At 34.6% G+C, this 21738-nt stretch overlaps 1 protein-coding gene across 1 annotated transcript; it reads left to right on the forward strand.

The window, feature by feature from the left end:
- Positions 1 to 2361: 2361 nt before the first annotated feature.
- On the forward strand, positions 2362 to 20941 carry LOC106867881 (NADH-ubiquinone oxidoreductase 49 kDa subunit). Its single transcript, XM_014912942.3, has 14 exons — positions 2362 to 2486; positions 4300 to 4409; positions 5991 to 6100; positions 7305 to 7385; positions 7507 to 7627; positions 8874 to 8986; positions 9858 to 9932; positions 11811 to 11974; positions 12500 to 12619; positions 14899 to 15028; positions 16739 to 16834; positions 16942 to 17025; positions 18434 to 18491; positions 20746 to 20941. Exons 1-14 carry the CDS (start codon positions 2386 to 2388, stop codon positions 20781 to 20783), a joined length of 1401 nt encoding a protein of 466 aa, XP_014768428.2. The 5' UTR covers positions 2362 to 2385; the 3' UTR covers positions 20784 to 20941.
- Positions 20942 to 21738: the final 797 nt, after the last annotated feature.

Below are 21738 nucleotides of genomic sequence, written 5' to 3' on the forward strand. Positions count from 1 at the left end.
CTATATATTACTCTGTGGTGAATAAATAGTAAGAATGCAACTAACCCAATGCAACTAACCATTTTCAATTCCTTTCTTAATATTTTCTAAGCAATCAACTTTTTAAATGATAGTGTTGGTAATTATAACATTTTCTCATTATAAGATATAATTTTAACATTTATTTCAATTCTATTGCGAACAACTGCATTTGTTTCAATTTTGAGAAATATATTTGGAAGCTGTCTCCAATTAACTTTTTTCACTAGCCTGTTGCTTTATTGTTTTATTTCCTGTAATGCTTAGTCACACAAGAATATAATTATAGCTTTATAGTAGAAAGGTCAGACTCTATTATTCTGTTTAAAGGAAGATAATAAAAATCAATTGTAACCATATCATTATATAAAAAAAGGCATTTGATTTAGTTGTGATTGTCTAATTTATAATATTTATTCAGTAAAGCATGTAGTTTCAGGGATCATCAGCTGACACAAAATCCCTGCCTAATCATGGGGCTCCAATGACAGGTGAAGTGACATACTGGTTAGATCACATGTTTTCACAACAATATTATCTCTCTGTTTAACCCTTTCGTTACTGTATTTATTTTGAGATGCTCCGTGTTTCTTTCAATTACTTTAAATATAACAAAGAATTTAGTAAATTAACTTAGTTATCATTCAGCTAGTGTTAGGAACATAAATTGTGACTAAGGTTTGGTAGAAGATTTTAATTCAAAACTTATGAAAACAAGACATTTGTACTCAGTGCCAGAGCTGGTTTCAGCCAGGTTGGTAATGAAAGGCAGAAAGCTGGCAAAATCATTAGCACACCAGGAAAAATGCTTAGCAGTATTTCATCTGTCTTTACATTCCACCAGCATCAACTTTGCCTTTCATCCTTTTGGGGTTGATGTAATCAACTTCCCCACGTCCCTGAACTTGCTGGTCTTGTGCCAAAATTAGAAACAATCATTAGGTGCTATTTTGTGTCTCCAGCACTAAGTAGGTTGCCAAATAACTTGCAAGATTGGAAAAGACAAGCAAAAGGGAAGGGGAAAAAAGCAAGGGAGAGGGAAATACCTTTCTGACTAAGTGGTGGTAGATGGGGTAAACTGACTGGGGTTAGTAAAGGTATGCAGTCACAGAAACCATGCCAAAGCTGATTTAGCACAATGTAGCCCTGTAGCTAACTAGATCCTGTCAAACTGTCTAACCGATGCCAGCATGGATAGTGGACATTAAATGATGATGACAATGATGATGTCCAAGTAAGGAATTCACTTCATAGTAGTAGTGAACATCAGACTTCTATTCAACATTAATTCTTCTTAAGATTCAGTCAGCTGTCTTTTCCCAAAGTGGTGACCAATCATATTTGATGTTTTCTCTCCAAAGGTTTTTGGGAGCTTGTAGTTACTTGAGATAAACTACATCAGTTTCCTCAAAGTTTTTGTTGTACGACAACTTGGTTGCTTTATTGTCAATAATGGATTTTAATTGAGTCAATTATTTTCCTAAAGATACAGTCAGTTTTTTGGCTTTAGTCATCAGTGTTGGTGTCTTTGTTCTCTTAGAAGTAACTGAGTGGCTCACTTTTCAATCAGATGTATTAGTAATTTATCTTGTAAACCCTTTGATATTAATTGTTGCTCACAACACTGGCAAAAGTAGACAAGGTGATTTGATGTTGATTATCTCTGATAGTTTACATTATTTAGCTTCCTACCAATTTTATTTTTTATCTCTTTTCTTTTACTTGTTTAATCATTGGACTGCAGCTATGCAGGGTCTGCCTTGAAGGGTTTAATTGAACACATCAACTCCAGTAATTATTTAAAAAACTTTATACTTATTCTATCAGTTTCTGTTGCCAAGCTGCTAAAGAAATGTAAACAAACCAACACCAGATGCCAAGCAGTGGTGGAGGACAAACAGACAAATGGAAAAAACCCCACAAAGACACCCAGGTGCAAAGTAGCTTGCTTACCAATCACATGGTTCCGGGTTGAAGGGGAGGGTGATGATAAAATAAATACATAAAATAATTATTGGAAGAATATTAACTTTAAAACCCCTTCTAGGTTGAATTAGTTCATTATAAAAGCCTATTACAAGCTTTATTTTAGCTGAGAAACAAAAAGAAAGCTAAAGTTAGAAATCAATTAAAGCATGCTGAGTGATAAAAAAATCAATTAGTAAGTATCTATCTATATAATGAGGAAAAGTTTGATAAGAGCCAGAGCACGAAACTCTCGGACCTTGAGTCACTGTGTTACTTCTGCTAAATATCGACAAAATATGAGAAAAAAAATAATGAATAGATGAAGGGAGGTAAATATATGTGAGTTGATCAGACTGAACCGGAAGTAGAAATTTCGGAGTTCCCAGCATCTCTGTCAACATGGCGGTGATCGGAGGACTTTTAAGGGCAACTGTCCCAAATATTTTATCTTTGTCTAAGAAAAATATACTTGGATATGCACCGACGCTTTTTGTTTCTAGGTAAATTGTATTTCATGCTTTAGCTTATTTAAAAATATTCTCATTTAAGGGTGGTCAGTTTATTACATATGACCTGTTTATTTTGTTCTTATCTCACGTTATCCCTTATCTTTCAAAACAAAATTTTGTTCACTGATTCTTAGTTAATTCATGTTTCCCTTAAAGACTTGTCATTTAATTAATTGCGTATCATTTTTCCTACAGAGTTAGATTCAGTTTAACTGAGAATACAAGAGTTAAAATTTTGCTTTTCAATCACAATTGTCACCTTGAGAGGTCATTTCAAAAATGATTGTAAATTCCAAAAGCGATAGATCGGCAATACATATTTAAGCAAATGGTATTTATATTGCATTTTGTTTAGAAACTGATACTGAATACTTTGGGCTAATTTAATAATTATGTGCAGAATTTCAACCACAAATGAATCACAACTAGTTCTTAATTTCTAGATTGAAATAATGTTTTCATTTATTTTTAGTTTGGTAAAAATGAATGTATGTTTACATGCTTAATCGAAATAGAATTATTATCAGTTTCTCTTTGTGTTTTTATGGCTTAGACTCCTTCACAGGCTCCCCGAGACAAATGGGATTTGCACAGCTAATGTTTAGTTTCAATATTTCTTAGTCGATCATTGCGGGAAGGAAATTCGTGAGGGTTAACATTCTGGTATAAAGGATTAGGCGATATGGTTAGTGCAGGGTCTAGAAGATCCAGGCTATAGAGGGCGGGTAGGTTTCTTTGCAAGTAGTATCGGCTAACTGCTTTTGCTGAATATTGGCCATTGTAGCCATAGAATAAACGGAGTGATGAGACTGCTTTTGCAAGCTGACCATTTTGTCCCGTAGTCCTTACCAGTAATGTGTATCATAAATTCTAAATTTTATTGCATGTTGCCACATGCACAAAGACCGAAATGAATCAAACCGTAAACTATTTGTTTTGAAAAATATGTTTCAGACTGTGAAGTCGGAATTTTGTTATGTTATGATCCTCTGGTTAATAGAAAAGTTGGCACTATCATGCTCTGACAGCTAATAGCATGATAGTGCCGAAAAGTTAATTGGATTGTAAAGATTGGTGTTTGTAATGACTTTCAGCAGTTACTATTGGATGTTAATCAAAACTAGACTGTGAAATACAAGATTGTTTCTTTGATGTGCAGTAATTCTGCATAAACTGTTCATTCACAAAAAAAACGCCACTCTTTAACTTGTTCTCTTAAATATTAACTGCCAAAACAAACAACTGCAACTTTTCTAGCATATTGGATAATGAAATTTATATTGCATATTAATGTCATATATCTGCAGAGAGTAAAGTGTGGTATTGTTTACTTAGGAGTGTCATTGGAAATCATAGCTAATAGTTTACCAATGTACAAGAGGAAAAGTGTTGGAGATAAGCCTGCCATGCAATGTGGTAGAGTTGTGGGACCTTCTCTCTTACTGAACTGAGGACAACAGCATTGCGGCTGATGGAGTTGAATGCATTCTTAAGGTCAAGTTTGAGGATGACCTTGGGTGGCAAGGAGGGCAAGTTGGCATTGGCTCTGGTAGCATGGGCGGCAGCTTCATATCCCAATTTGGTGCCCACTCCTAGCTGGGTGGGGGAAAATCCCTTCTCCAATAAACAAGAGACTGATTGTAAGCACACCTTTGCAGTGAGACGGTGAAGGGTGCAAATGACCGCAATGGGGCGCAGTACTTTTTAATCAGTATTTTGTTATTTCGTATACTTTAGAGTTAGTTTTATTGATTTGCCTAAATTCATTAAATCCTGGCATTTTATATAAATCTTTTTATTCCAGCCGAGGAGCCAACAAATGGCTACTGGATTCAGAGTATTTAGGAAAAATGACAGGACCTATAATGTACCCTGATGAAATCAGTTCAAAATGGAAAAATCTCCCAGTTAACCGTAAGTTTATTTTGTTTTATTTTGGGGGATATATGTTTTAATGCTATCTGGATCTTTGATTTTTAAATGGTTTTAAATAATTTGGAACTTAGTAATTTTGTTAGCTACTCTTTCATAATCTTATCCAGGATTGAAATAAATGGCCTTCTCTATACATATAACTATGTGTGTGAATTTGTACACATATACATGAATACTGCTAGCCACACCAACCAATTTAACTCACTCGTATCTCTACTCCTAGTATCAACATAATTTTCCATCACCACAGTTGCTAGTCACCGCCATTATCAAACTTACTATGTCTCCATAGCTAATGTAGTTTTCTTTTGATTTCTATGGTGATTGCATATTGGTTTATTTGAAAATTTAACTATAACTATTTGATAACATGTTTATAATAAGCAATTTCCACTCTATTTAAATTTAGCACTACTCACCACAACATATATTTCTGGACTATGCATAACTCATCCAAAGACTGCAACAAAAATTTTGGTAAATCTAAAACTCGATCAGCTCATGAGAAATAAGTTTTAAAAGTAACATTCAATTATAAATAAAGGTTAGTCATACTATATACTGTGCAGCAAATAATGCAGTTTGTTATCTTTATGAAAAATACTTAACATGCTGTAAAAAGTGTTATGGAAAGGAATGAACAGGAAAGCCATGGGCTCTGGAAGTCCACAGTATCTAGGTGAATGGTAATTTTGTATAAAAAAATATTGATGCATAGTAGACTGGACTTATTGTAGACATCCTCTCATGATAAAATGCACCCAGAACATTGGCAAATTTTTTCTTATCTGCTAAGTAAATCTGTCTCCTAGCTTCCCTTCTGGCAATCTGATACAATTCCCTGCTACCACCGTTCTTTGAGTCCTTCCATGCCTGTTTCTTTTCCTTAATGGCCCTGTCAAATACATTGTTCCACCACCACGTTACCTTGGGTCAAGAGGGGACTTTGCACAGTTGTCTTCCACAGCATGTGATGCTATATCCCCCTCTATTTCATCAAAAACTTTGAGTAATACATCTCTAAATCTCTGTCCATTCGCAGAATCCTTAAGCTGCCAGAACCTTCTCCTCCTTGCTGGTCATCTTCTGGGCATCCATTTAGCCTTGATTCTGAAGTTGCTAACTACTAATCTATGTTGTGGGCGTGCATTCTTCACATGGGAAGGTTTTGGCACTTATAAGTAGCCATCTTTCCCGTTTCCTGGTAAGGATGTAATCAATTTGACTAGTGTGTCCACCAGATCGGTAGGTGAATAGGTGACTGGCAGGTTTCCTGAAGATAGTATCACAAACCATAAGATCATATGCATTGCAGAACTCCAGCAGCCTGGTTCCCTCCTCATTGCAGGAACCAAAACTATAGCCTCCATGTACACCATGGAAACCCCCTGCATGTTGTCCAACATGCCCATTGAAGTCACCAGCCACAAAAAATAGTAGAGTTATTTCTGAGATATTTAGATATATGTTGAATTTTTTTTACTTTCTTCTCGTCTAATTTCTGTATAATGAATACTACTATACAATGGTTACATGAATCGTATAAAATTGTTTTTGCAGCTCGAGGAGAAGTGAAAGAGAAGGAAGTTCAAAATGTGACTATGAACTTTGGTCCACAGCACCCTGCAGCTCATGGTGTATTGCGTCTCGTACTTACACTGGACGGTGAGGTAAGTTTCTGTCTAATATTATATTTTGTTTGTTTTCATTTTACAATTGACCACAGACTACTAATCAAATTAAGACTTATATTTATTTATTACTCTGTGTATTTCCAGTTGTTTCACTGATAAAAATACATTTCCTTCTAATTAACATGAGTACTTTGTAGCAGAACGAGCAAATTGTAAGAACAGTTACTTGAGTGAAAGCCAAATTGCATTTATTTTAACATGAAATACATGTAAAAGAACAAAATTTATTAACTAATTTACTCTAGTTTATGCTTAGACACCTTGTTCACTTTGTTATCAAACAAGATCATAAATGCTTGACCTCTTTTGCTAATAGTAGAAACTGTGCAACAACAAGTATTTAGATCTCCAACCTCGCCAGAGACCTCAAGAAGAGATAATACTCTTTTATAGCTATGAAACTTGGATGACCACTGGATCCATGACTAAGTGTCTTCATGGCTGCTGGACTTGGATGTGCATGATGACCTTCAGATGCAGAAAGTGACCAATGCACAACTCTGTGGTAATCTCTTGCTGTTGAAACTGTCTTCATGCTATTTTCATAATAACATGAAGACAGTTGCAGCTTAATGGCCACTGTCTCTGAAACTCAGAGTTGCTCATTAACCAAAGCATCTGAGAACTACTCCACTGGAGGATAAACCATATATGTTCTTCATATGAAATTGTAACTGCTTTATTATTCTTGCACATTTTTTTATCAACATCAATTTGTTAGTCCAAGATTTAATGTTAGATATCTGTTAGAAAAAAAGATAAAAAGGAATGAAATGAGAAGACTGACATGGTTATCACTTGTATTAAAATGTGACAATGGAATTATTGTGCTTCATGACTCAAACAAAATCATCTAACTCAATCAAAGTAAAAGAAAGGTAAAAAAAGACAAAAATATGATGTAAATTATTTGCATGTCTGGAAAAGCAGGTGGTTGACAACATTTGTAGAATGCTGAATAAAATAACTTTTTAGAATTTAATTGTATTCCTTTTCATTATGAGTTCAAATTCTGGATCAACTTTGCATTTTGCCTTTGCAGAGATCAGTAAAATAAGTATTAGTTAGCCTACTGATATTGACTCTAAGACTCACCATATTTCTGACCTTTTGCCAATGTATGAAATTGTTACTTTTGCTACTTCTTGCTAATATGAAAAACCTGTGTATTTCTTTTTAGACTATTGAACGTGCTGATCCTCACATTGGACTATTACACCGGGGTACAGAAAAGCTTATTGAGTACAAGACTTATATGCAGGTAAATAGCATGATAAAATAAAAAATGTAACGAAAGAAATTTCTAACAAATTTTACAATTATTTCCTTTTACATATTGTATATTCTATTTACTTAATTGATTTTATTTTCTTTCCTTGTAGGCCTTACCCTATTTCGATCGTTTAGACTATGTTTCAATGATGTGCAATGAACAATGTTATTCATTGGCTGTGGAAAATTTATTAAATATTGAGATTCCAGAAAGAGCAAAATGGATCCGAAGTAAGTAAATTCATAACTAAGTAGATATACTGGTTGGAATAATTTCCTAAAATATTTTAGTTAATAAAAGGTCACCTGTAATGTTACTTGTGGAAATAGATTAATCTTTTACATTACTTATTGCAGTCATCCACTATAATAATGATAATTCTTTATACTGTAGGCAGATGGTCTGAAATTTGGGATGAAGTTTGGCAACAGGAAGGACATCCAGCTATAGAAAATCTGCCTCAGTTAAGTTCATCCGACCCATGCAAACATGGAAAATGGACGTTAAATGAGGAATTTTCTGGCTTGTGTCAGTCACTCCTTTACAAACTATTTGCCAATAGCTCCAACACTATTCCCTATACAGACGATACCACCCTCCGTAACCTGCACCTAAGCATCAACCAAACTTAGGCACCTCACACCAAACCTATATTGATTCCCTGAACAGACTTCAGTGAAGCCATGTTAATCTTTACTCTTTCAAAAGTACGAAGATGTAATTATTATATATATATATATATATATATATATATATATATATAATATATATATCAATAATCCAATACTGTGCTCAACTCCTCAAACATGAATAGCACACAATTAGAACCCTTATAAAAGTATTAGGCCATCCCTATCACTGAGGATTTCTCCTGGTGATTTTACATCCTCAACATAACAAAGACTGCATCCCAAAGCCTGATTTTCCTCTTCAAGACTAGGAAATCTTTCAGCTTCCAACTATCAGTAACCCTATATAATGCATGAATCTGACCCATAATGGAGTACTGTTCCAATATCTGGTATGATCTGCTGCTACATTTACTAACATCCATGACTGCATAAAAAAATAGCCACTCAACTGATTGGCATGACATCACTCTCTAACACACCAATCTCTGGCCCATACACATGCTACTCTATGGCTACTTCTATTACTACTCAGTGGCCTTTACTCCTCAGGTATCTGGTCTTGTGTCACCTCCATTCAAAATATTGATGCATTTGTCTCTCTTGTTCCTTTTGTCACTTACATTGTGCACCCCAGTCCTTCCTCCTTGGAACATCACTCCTTTAGAATTGCCTCCTTGCCCATGTTTTTTCCTTGAACCATCAAGAGAAACATCAACTGTATCACTCTCACTGGTCTCATAGGATTGCAAAGGCCACACCCATAACCCCTTCCTTCAGAGAAAAACCATTAAAAAAAGACAAAAGTAATGTATTAACTATTCTAGTATTATCATTTGATTTTTAGCCCTTTTTGGTGAAATAACTCGGATACTCAATCATATTATGGCAGTCGGTACCCATGCTTTGGATATTGGTGCTATGACACCTTTTTTCTGGCTCTTTGAAGAACGTGAAAAAGTAAGTACTAGTGTTGTTGTTACCTATTTTGTAAGCATTATTAGCTGGTTTAAATGTTAAGGAAAGGAAAACAGTATGAACTATAAGTAACAAAGACAAGCGCAACTGGTTATTGTGTATTTTCAGGCCAATTATCATAAAGCTGACTTTTAGTTCATAGGTAGTCAGTTGAATAACTAGGTGTAATCTACAAAGCCATCATTCCAATATACAGTGGCTAATCTTATGGAATACAATGTAACAATTTTGACAAATTTCACTTTCCACTATCCAGTCTAATTCTATATACTTTTACATTTTTGAAGTGGCCACTAGCAGAAGTAGGCAAGGAGGATTCTGCACAGTCACTTGATCTGCTAGAAATAGCATCCAAATCTTGAATTGTGCCTGTCTCTCCTAAAAATAGGTGAATATACAGACTCGCCAATTGCAACTTTTATGTTTTCAATAAAGGTGGAGTGCAGTTGGTATTTGTAATCTAGTCTCTTATAATTTAGCCCTTTCGTTACCAACCCAGCTGAAGCTGGCTCTGTAGTACAAATGTCTTGTTTTCATAAGTTTTGAATTAAAATCTTCCACCAAACCTTAGTCACAATTAATGTTCCTAACACTAGCTTAATGATAACTAAGTTATTTTACTAAATTATTTGTTTTATCTAAAATAATTGAGAGAAACCGAGCATCTCAAAGCAAATACAGTAACGAAAGGGTTAAAGGTCTAATGCAAATGATTCTGTAGAATTAACTAATTTTCTCTAGCTAAAGATTGAATTAGCATTAGTTTTAGTAAAGAGTTTATTTTTTTCAATTGAGTTGCTTTTGTTTAATATGTTGTGTCTACTTTATTAATTGAGTTTATGTTTCCCCATAGATGATGGAATTTTATGAACGTGTTTCTGGAGCCCGTATGCATGCAGCTTATGTCCGTCCTGGTGGAGTTTCACAGGTAAATCATCCAACAATTATAGAAATGTAAATAAGACATAGTTTTACTTTAACAAATTCCATTCAGTATTAAAAGTCAATTGACTTAGCTACCTGCTTGGTCACCATCACCACTGTTTATCTCTTTGCAGTTCTTACTAATCATTCTTACCCTCTCTTTTAAATGTGAGTAGCTATCTAGCTCCTCTACAACAAGAACCTGCTCTGCTCCTCTTCCCTTCTCTTTAACTCTTCATCCCCTAGCATAAAGTCAACCTCCATCCTCTGGGTTCATAATCTTGTAAGTTGCATGGCAACCTTGTTAGTGCTGGTAGCATGAAAAAAGCACTGTTGTAAAGTTGTTGGCATTAGGAAGAGCATCCAGCCATAGAAACCATTCCAAAAAGACACTGGAGCCATGATGTGATCCTTAGATTCATTAGATCATGTCAAACCACCCGAATCCATGCCAGCATAGAACATTGGATATGTTCTATGCTGGCATGGGTTGTTCATTATGTTAATAAAAGGTTTATTCATGATTGATTATAAAATAACATTTTTAAAATATTGAATTTGTATACTGTATATATGTGCATATATATATATATATATATATATATATATATATATATATATATATATATATATATATACACACACACAAACACACATATATTTGCATACATACAGGGTGTTATGAGTAAATTGTCGCCATTTTATATTTTTAATTTCACATTTCACGCATATGCATTGTTTGTTTTTGATTTTGTCGACTACACAGTATAGTAGAGTCATTTGGACACTGTCTATGAGAAAAACAGCATCATGATGCAATTCACTCTACCAGAAATTTGGAAATAGCATGCTGTACTGCTTAGCATTTGCACTGGAAACTCCAATACGAACATTTCAGAGTGTTTGGCTGTCAATCTGAGGACATGTACCGAGAGTGATAAAAATCAAACATCCAGTCAACATCATAGTGTTGGATGGTTAGACTGAGAGCTGGCAAGCTAGAAGGCTGCACCAGGCTCCAATCTGATCTGGCAAAGTTTCTACAGCTGGATGCCCTTCCTAATGCCAACCATTCCCAGAGTGTAGTGGGTGTTTTTATGTGCCACCAGCACAAGAGCCAGTCAGGTGGTACTGGCATTGGCCATGCTCAAATGGTGCTCTTTACATGCCACTGCACAGGAGCCAGTCCAGCAACACTGGCAACGACCACGCTCGAATGGTGCTTTTAACATTCCACTTGCACGGGTGCCAATCAGGCAGTACTGTCATTAGCCACAACAACAATTTCACTTACCTCAACAGCTCTTCACAGGTATAGTTTATTATCCAATGAATGAAGGGTACTCTTAAATGGGCTGTTTATACAGCACTGGCATATGCCAGGTTGTGGTCTCACTTGGCTTGCTGGGTCTTCTCAAGCACAGCATATCTCTGAAAATCTCAGTCACTTGTTATTGCCTTGGTGAGGCCCAGTGTTTGAAGGTTGTGCTTTACCACCTCATCCCAGGTCTTCCTGGGTCTACCTCTTTCACAGGTTCCTCAACTGCTAGGGTGTGACACTTTCACACAGCTGTCCTCATCCATTCGCAATACATGACCATACCAGCACAGTTGTCTCTTGCATACCACATCTGATGCTTCTTAAGTCCAACTTTTCTATATATATATCTGTCGTGTATGCACACTGACAGATATATAGATAGATAGATACAGATTATATATATCGATAGATAATATTCACACATTGCAGTAGAAATTTTCCTTCAATATTTTAATTCTTGCATATATTTAAAAGACAAAATTAGAAAAGCAAAAAAGAAATCGAAACTGTTATGAGGTTTATTGCATTTTCATTAACTACAAGATGTGTATTCTGTTTCAGGACTTACCTCTTGGATTGATGGATGACATCTTTGATTTTATTAGCAAATTTGGAGAGAGGCTTGATGAAGTTGATGCTCTTTTGACAGAAAATAGAATTTGGAAATCTAGAACAGTTGACATTGGTATTATATCAGCAGAAGATGCCCTCAATTATGGCTGTAGGTAAGTTCTGTAATGTTTTCTTATGTCAGAAAAAAATACAAATGAATACCACAAACTTTCGGCCTTCTAAATTAATGCGTTTATGTTAATTTTGGTGAGAAGTGTGTGAAATTTGAATGTAGGTATAAATATATTTGTATTGTAATTATTTAATAATTACTGAATATGGTACTTCATATGTTGCATTTCCTCTCTGATGTTTAAGTTAGAAGTCTAAGCTTTTGTGACATTAAACCTGTACTGAAATTTTATAGTATTTTAATATTTACTGATACAAGTGAACATTTATGTACGTATATCAGAATCAAATTGAGATTTTCTTTTGTCTTCTTATTCACAAAATTGCTTTAATATACTGTCTCTTTATAGTATCTTAATAACAAATATGAGTATTTCAGTATCAAGAAAAATATTTAGTAATACATTCTACTTTAGTTTCATGTATATTTGTGCGTATAACGTAAATATATTCTTACTTTATGCAATTGTTATTTCTGTTATCACTAAATCTTTTGTGATCTTCAGTGGAGTAATGCTGCGTGGATCAGGAATCAAATGGGATTTGCGTAAAGTACAACCATATGATGCTTATGACAAAGTAGACTTTGATATCCCAATTGGTCGTAAAGGAGATTGCTATGACAGGTAAAATCTTCTCTGGTATTTTGTATTTATTTAGTATATAGCCCAGTTACAGGGCCACATGTGATAGCTAGTATGCAATAGCACATCCCACATAGGCTTCCATGACTTGCTGGACATTTCATCAGCTACATAGAACTGTCATAATTATCCTTGTGTAGAAGTCTGTTTGTGGTCACTTAATTTCCTAAAAGAAAAAATAGCTACCAATCTCTTTTAAATTCAGCTTTCATTCTTATAAAGGACACATTAGTTACTGTAGTCCTAGAGGAAACCATTAATGGTCATAGCTTGAATGCCTTTCATTGTAGGTCTGCACAGTGAGGACCTTGGGTTAAAGAACTATTTTAACTCAATATAAATGTACAATCAAGGCATTTCAATGATTTTATTATTCACTTCAATTGTGAATACATTGTGACACAAAGTAGTTTGTAGTCCCATTGTGTTTCTCTGGTTTTTAAAAAAAAATCTAATGTCCCTTATTGCATGGGTAATAATTTAGTGAACCAGTTATTGATACATTGGTTAAACCTGTAATAACCAGTAGGTCTGTTTATAAAATTTAAAAAAGAAAAAAAATCTAATATTGTTATATGTACTTGTGATCCTTTTTAACTTACATTACCATAGAAGATAAAATTGATACTCATGAAAAAAAGTAAAACCTAAGTATATATATATATGCTAGCATGGAAAGCAGACGTTAAACGATGATGATGATGATGATATATATATATATATATATATCATCATCATTTAACGTCCGCTTTCCATGCTAGCATGGGTTGGACGATTTGACTGAGGACTGGTGAAACCAGATGGCTACACCAGGCCATCATCATCATACGTCCATCTTCTGATATATTTATCATCCACCTCTCTGTCACCCCTCCCCCTCTCAAATGCTACCTTGCCATTTAGTTAACCCTTTCGTTACTAACCTGGCCGTAGCTGGCCGAAAAATTTTTTGGTTCATAAGACTAACCCGGCCGTAGCCAGCTGACCGTACTCATTGTTATTTAAATGTATATTTGAACCTAAATTTCGTTAGTACATTCGTTAAACACCTGATTTCACTTTGCAAACAGTTGAGTTATTGTCTCCGACATTGTTTGGCATGATATTTGAACTCAGTGAATTTTGGAAGATTTTTTTCCACATTTTTTGCGGTGTTAATTTTTTTCAACTTTGAAGATGGAGAGGAGTTTCATGCTATCAAGCAATGATTCCGAATTTGAAGGTTTTTCAACAGAAGATATAGAGATATCGAAGAAAAGAATGAATGAGCTACAAAAGCACCTGGTGAACGATAATAAATCGGATATTTCTGTATCCGAAACTGAAAGCAGCGACGGCGACAGCGAAGATGATTTTACACCAGAAAAAGATTTTAAAAATATTTTTATTAACAATTTTTCTGAGGAAACAGGGTCTACCCATAGTCTTTCTCAGGAAGCGAAACCTTTAGACTTCTTTTTCATGCTTGTTTGAAATGATTACTGCCGAAACAAACCGTTACGCAGAATGTAAACAAACCGGAAAAAAAAGATAGCTTGTGGCTTCCTGCAACTGTAGATGAAATACGGGCATTTTTTGCCATAAATATTATTATGGGTATTAGTTACCCAGAATAACAAATTACTGGAGCGATCAGGAACCTTTTGACGATGAATATATTTCCAGTATTATGAACGAGTACGATTCGTGAAGCAGAACCAATATTTACATGTGAGAGACACTAGCAGTACCCCCCCCCAGTACGTGGAGAACTTAGAGACAAAAATTATGCAATAGAATTGATTAAGAGCCCTTTATTTAATTATGTTCCAAATATCACATTAATATGTTGATAAATAAAAAAGTTACAGGTGCTTAATGAGACTAGTCTAAATTCATGATTATTTTAGAATTTAATTGAAACTCATGAGGGGTGTATTTTGGTCAGAAATATAGTAACGAAAGGGTTAAGGAAGCTTTTTCCTTTTCCTTTCCCCACTTTCTCCTTCTTGTTCTTTTCTTGCCTTGAAACTTATGTCGTATCTTCACTAGTGCTGGTATCACAAAAAGAAAAAAACACCCAGTACACTCTATAAAGTTGTTGGCATTATGACATCCAGCTGTAAAAACCATGTCAAAGCTGATACTGGAGTTGAAGCAGCCTCATGACTCACCAGCATGGAAAATAGATGTTAAATGATGATGATGATAGATATGTTTTGTAAATAAATTCAGGTGCCAAAAATATAAGATTTGTAAAATTTATTTTTATGTATCTGCAGGTATTTAATCCGATTGGAAGAAATGAGACAAAGTCTGAATATTATTCATCAGTGTCTAAACAAAATGCCTCCAGGTGAAATAAAAGTAGATGATCACAAAATTTGTCCTCCTAAGAGAAGTGAAATGAAAGTAAGTTGTTTTTATTAAGCATCTCAGTAGTTGCTTATTATTCTAGTTACATGTAATTTTAGTCTATCTTCATTTCTTACCCCCTCTTGTAGGCTAATTCATAATACCAGTTTAACCATTTTCCTTTGCCTGATCTGCATATTACTCTACTAGTTTCACTCTCGAGATGGTGGCCCTGTTGGGATACCACCTTCAACAATTTTAGTTGATTATATCAACTTTTGTACTTAATCTAATACTTATTTTATCAATCTTTATTTATGGAATGGCTAAGTCCATCCTGGTGTAAATGTCACAATACATGACATTTGTTGACATTCCCTGTTTAATAAATCATCCTCTAGTTCTACATGTTTGAAGTAGAATAAGTATCCCTTGCTTGAAAAAAATAGTAAGGCTTAGAGACAGAGTAAAACATCCAGCTGTGAAAAAAATATCTGAGTTTATGAATTTGTCCGATTCATGCTAGCATGGAAAAACTGATGTAAAATGCATGAATGAACGGTGGACCACCACAGTTTCTGCTTAACAAAGTCAAAATGTTTATGAGCTTCATTCCTTTCTTTTATATCTATTTTTCCATTGCTAAAATGAGTTGGATGAAGACAAACTGAGGCATTTTTAATGACTAGGCATCTTTCCTGTTGCCAAACCTAAACCGTTTTTCAAGTAAAGAATATTTTATATGACTATTCTTCATAAGCACAGAGCTACAGGATGTATTGTTTATAGTAAATGTACACATGACATTAGCTTAAGCAGTAGCATGCAAAGATATATAGAATGCAAACATCTATGTGCACATACACATACATGATGGAATGATGCAAGAATGGCTTTGTGGTTATGAAGTTCACATCACAACCAGGTGTTCTCAGGTTCAATCCAGGTGCATGACATCTTGGGCCAGTGACTTCCCTAGCTTTGTGAGTGAAATTGGTAGACAAATTCTATGAAAGTCAGTCGTGTGTGTGTGTTGCTCCAACTCTTATTTGTTTCATTGATCTACTTGCCTTAGAATACAGAAGTATTGTGATGTTGGTGCTACAAGAAAATGCACCTAGTACTCTGTGTGATGTTGTAGAAACAGATGCAAATGATACTTATGATCACTAAGAAGTGGAGGTGGTGGTGATGGTGGCTGCTGCTCCTGTGTGTATGTATGTAGATGTTGTCATTTTCACTTCTTCACATGAGACCATCTGAGCAAAAATGGCAATGTCGTGTTTACATCCTATAGTTCTGCCTTTTGGAAATTTAATGGAATGAAAAGAAAATGCTTCATATGAAAAATGGGCAAGGATTAGCAACAGGAAGAGTCTGGCTGTAAAATTCTGTTTCAGATAAATATCAGTTCAACCCATACTGGCATGGAAAATAGATGTAAAACAAATGAATGATGGGCTTCCACACAGCTTCCATGTACCAGATTCACTTGCAAAACTTTGGTCAGCTTGAAGCTATACTAGAAGACACTTGCCCAAAGTGCCACACAATGGTGCCAAAACTACATAGTTATGAACTAAATTCCACATCCATGCAACCATGCCTATATGTACATCTTTTTTAATGTGACACTTATTTTAAAAATTTAGATTTTTCTTTTTAAACAAAAACACCTGTGTTTTTAGACATTAGTTCCTGTGTTAAATGGTTTCTTACATGAACATGATTTGAGTGTTATTCTTTCAAATATTGTATTATTTGCAGTCTTCCATGGAATCATTGATCCATCACTTCAAGCTATACACAGAAGGTTATAATGTACCTCCTGGTAGTACATACACTGCTGTGGAAGCACCAAAGGTATGTAACTAAACATAAATGAAAGCAATAGATAAAAAGTTTGATGATTTTTTTTCATAATGCTATCTGAAATTTATTTCATCTTTAAAATTACTTTTGTTCTATAGGGTGAATTTGGAGTTTACCTTGTGTCAGATGGGTCCAACAAACCTTATAGATGTAAGATTAAAGCTCCCGGATTTGCTCATTTAGTGAGTATTAATGATATTTGTTACATGCTATTTTTTTTACTTGATTTCTTGTTTAACTATTAATGCATCAGTGCATGTTTCTATTTTCCTTTATTGCTGCATTCAGTGTGGTAGCCATTACCCATAGCTGTTAGAGGAAACTTTAAATTGGAAATGTAAAGGGGATTGTTGTAGTTAATATAGAGCTGAAGAATTGTATTGCAAGAACATACATGAGGGAAGGTCATTTCATATAGTAGCAGTCTTAAGAATTCAATGTTTATAGGGAGATTTTAGTCAAAGTATATGTAATGAAAGCAATCTTTGAGACACTTGGAATTATGACATATTTTGATTGACAAGAACACTGATATTTAGGAGTTAATAAACAACTATTATCAATAATTTGCTGGTTGTTCTGCCCCACATTTAACATTACGTTTTTCATACACCCTACTTTAATAAATTAAATTACATCTCTTCATACATTGTACTTATCTCTCCCTCCCCACTCCTGCAGCCTACTTACATTTGTGCGAACTCCTTAATCATGACCCTGGGCCATCCCCTGCCATTCCATTTATATTCTCATTCTTCTGCCTTGAGAGTATGTTCTGGCACATTGCCACCGTCACTCTTATTCTCTTTTACTCTCGCTCTCTCATTCTTGCTTTCTTTCTTTCTCTCTCTCTTTCACTCTGATTGGGGTATCTCCTTTACAGTAAGATACCTATTTCTGTCCCTTAATAAGACAGCTATCTCTGCCCCTCTATCATACTCTAACCTCTTGCCTGACACACAGTCACTTCTCTCACTTTCGTTCCCTCTCTCAGCCGGGAGGTCTTTGACTTGCAAGCTACTTGGTGACCCCACTGGTACTAGTGACATGTAAAAAGTACTTGTGCTGGTGCCATGTAAAAAACACCTGGTATACTCTGTAAAGTGGTTGGTGTTAAGAAACCAAGAAACCAGCCATAGAAACCAAGCCAAAACAATCAGAGCCTAGTGCAGCTCTGCTGTTCAACCCATGCCAGCATAGAAAGCAGACATTAAATGATGATATTAAATAGTTAATAAAGCTGAGTGACATTTTATTATTTGCATTGGCTGCTTGATGAAAATCAGTGAAGATACTGAAATAAGTATTTAATTATGGCAACTTCAGATGAGACAAGTTTGATGACTTTTCTCTTAGCAATATTTTAAATTTTATGTAAAGAAAGGAAACTAATTTAATAATTCATCAGATTGGTAAAAATATAATTGATATACAATAACTATGTTTACAGATTTGTGATTATGAATTACTTTCTGATTCTCAAGGTCAAAACTGCTTAGTTCTTAATACTTCTCATGTTAAAAGAAATACTTCATTGAAAATTAGAATATTTTTCCATTGTATTTACCATTTGCAAAAAATCTTTTTCAGGCTGCCCTAGACAAAGTTTCAAAGAAACATATGCTTGCTGATGTTGTGGCCATTATAGGTGAGGAAATAGATTTATTCACTTTTTTCCTAATTTTTTGTTTTTCATTGCTAATATATGTAGGATAAGTTTACAATTTTATTATTTAAATAAAGTAAGCATTTTTCTAATGATATTCTACATTGTGCCATCATTTCTTACTGTAAAATTACATTGCTAGAAAAACTGAGACAAGCAAATATGTCTTGACTAAGAGTACAAACTATGAGCAGTAGAATTTGAACTCAATATTTCACTGCTTTACAGTAAATAATAAATTTTATACTGATAATATTAAAAATGACATATAGAAAAGGCATAGGCAGAAACTCAATAAGGTGTATCCTGTGCAGGCAATGGATACATAAGAGGTGCAGCAATATCTGAAGAAGGTTAACAAGGAAAATAGTTTTTGTGTGTGGTAGATGTATTGGAAATGTACAGAAAATAGATTCCATCAAATGTCAGTGGAGGATACCTGCAAGTTGTTGATAGCTTTTGTAATCTGGGTGACCAAGTCAGCAGTGGAGGTGGATGTTCCATGAACGTAACTGCTAGAAGAATAGACTGGGCTTCTAAATTTGTTGGTAACAATAGACTGGGCTTCTAAATTTGTTGGTAATAAAGGGCCTCTCCCTCAGTGAAAGGCAGATTGTATGATACCTGTGTGCAAACAGACATGCTACACAGCAGTGAAATATGGGCTGTGGCTGCAGAGGATATGCGAAGGCTTAAAAGAAATGAAGCTAGTATGCTTCACTAGATGTGCAATGTCAGTGTACATGTACAATAGAGTGTAAGCATCTTGAGAGAAAAATTAGGTATAAGAGGCATCAGATGTGTGTAAGAGACTGTATTGGTATGGCCATGTGATGCATACAGACGAGAACAGCTGCATAAAGAAGTTCCAATCTCTAGCTCTGGAGGGAACCAATGGAAGAGGTAAGCCCAAGAAGACATGGGATGAGGTAGTGATGCATGATGTTCGATTGTTGGGTCTCACAGAGGCAGTGACAAGTAATTGAGACCTTTGGCAGTTTGCTGTGCCTGAAAAGACTTGTCAAGCCAAGTGATACCTTAGTCGTGGCCAGTGCTGGTGACATGTAAAAGGCACCCACTACACTCTCTGAGTGGTTGGTGTTATGAAGGGCATCTAGCTATAGAAACCATGCCAAATTAAACTGGAACCTGGTACAGCTCTCCAATTTGCCAGTTGCAGTCAAACTGTCTAACCCATGCCAGCATGGAAAACAGATGCTAAATGATGATGTTGATGATTTAAAAATTTTTTTGTCTCTTTCTTTCTCAACTAGCCCTAAATTTATCTTTAAAATATGTTTATTTGCTGTTCCACTTCCAAATTTCTTTTCTAGTCTCTTGCTTTTCTCAAAATTCTATACTGTGTATGCTTCCCTCTCTGTGTTGAACAACAACTGTCATCTGTATACATGACATTAGATTACTTAACTAAAAATGCATAATAAATAATAGGCTTTAAAAAATAGAAAAAATAATGCTGTTAAATGCTCTCTTATCATAAAACAAGACATTTAAACTTTCCTTCATTTCGACCTGCCTTTTATATTTTTGCAATACAGTTACATCATCAATGGTCTATATTAGAGCGTATATCTCTAAGAATTTGACTTTGTTTTCTGCAATATGTCTCATTTACTTTCTCTGCATAACAAACTTGATGCAAATCATTCCTTCAAATTTATGTATGACCAGTGTAGCACTAGTTACTATATTGAACTTCATAGTAAAACTAGCAAAATGAAATGCCATATTACATATGACTTTCAGATTTTAAGTCTTTCAAATATATCCCAAGAAACAAGCAATTCCTCTTTTTTTTAAATTACATTGCTTTAAATTTGCTAATTTTTAACTTTTGTAATTCTTAACAAAGTATTAATTTTTCAAGTGCCCATCCAAAATTTCTGCTCTGGCACTCAACATTACTTTCTCTTTATGAAAATGCATACATTTAAAATTGTTTATATTTTCAACAAGCAAAATAGGTAGTTGTAAAATCTGAAGAGGTTTATATTTTTATTTTGTAAATTCTATTTTCTAAACTAGACAATTCTGAAGATGAAATGAGACACAACTTGTTTGAAGTAGCTTTATCGTTGGATTTACTGCATAAAGTGGTATGAAAGTTGTTGAGAAAGATGGTTTTACTTAAATTAGTTTATGTAAATATGTAGTGTTCATCATAATGTTATTATGTAAATATAATATTGATTATAATGTTATTATTTTAACTCAGGAACATTGGACGTTGTGTTTGGTGAAGTTGATCGATGAAGACATAAGTAGATGGATGAAACAAATCTGTGAAGACCAGCCATGATATATTGAGAATTTATTTACTTAATGGCTTTTACATATATTTATCAGAGTTTTATAGAGTGTCGATAGACTTTTATAACAGCCGTTCTGAAAAATAAACTTGTTAAATAGTCTCCCTGTGTTGTTTCTCTTATTTTATTGCATACGTACATGATAAAGCAAGATTGAATGTAGAATGTTTGGCATAAAAAGACTTATGATCATATCTTATGATTTTCATTTAAAGCATCAACCATTTGTCAACCAAATCATTTGGATAATTTCCAGCAAAGAGGTTATTTGTATGTATGTCAATAGCACATTTTTTTTGAGTTCTTACATTCTCTTTACTCTCTTTTACTTGTTTCAGTCATTTGACTGCGGCCATGCTGGAGCACTGCCTTTAGTCGAGAATGTCGACCCTAGGACTTTTTCATTGTAAGCCTAGTACTTATTCTATCGGTCTCTTTTTGATGAACCGCTAAGTTACGGGGACGTAAACACACCAGCATCAGTTGTCAAGCAATGGTGGTGGGACAAACAGACACACAAACACACATACATATATATATATATATATATATATATATATATATATACGACGGGCTTCTTTTAGTTTCTGTCTACCAAATCCACTCACAAGGCTTTGGTCAGCCCAAGGCTATAGTAGAAGACACTTGCCCAAGGTGCCACGCAGTGGGACTGAACCCAGAACCGTGTGGTTGGTAAGCAAGCTACTTACCACACAGCCACTCCTGCACCTGAAAAATATTTGTAGATGATGAGAAAAGAGATTGTGATGCATTTGGTCAACTTTTGTAAAGATATATATAGCATTATTTATAGATTTCATTGATGAAAGGTGGTTTTCTGGAGGTATTGATCCCAAGATATATAAGATATAAAGTGCTTAAAGTTTTAAAGGGAAAGC

The sequence above is a fragment of the Octopus bimaculoides genome, chromosome 5, assembly GCF_046866305.1.
Source record: "Octopus bimaculoides isolate indiv1 chromosome 5, ASM4686630v1, whole genome shotgun sequence".
NCBI lineage: Eukaryota > Metazoa > Mollusca > Cephalopoda > Octopoda > Octopodidae > Octopus > Octopus bimaculoides.

Coding starts and splice junctions, on each gene's coding strand:
- LOC106867881 (XM_014912942.3), top strand. CDS start 2,386: ATGGCGGTGATCGGAGGACTTTTAAGGGCAACTGTCCCAAATATTTTA. Junction 2,487..4,299: donor CCGACGCTTTTTGTTTCTAG/GTAAATTGTATT, acceptor TTTTTATTCCAG/CCGAGGAGCCAACAAATGGC. Junction 12,620..14,898: donor AAAGGAGATTGCTATGACAG/GTAAAATCTTCT, acceptor ATGTATCTGCAG/GTATTTAATCCGATTGGAAG.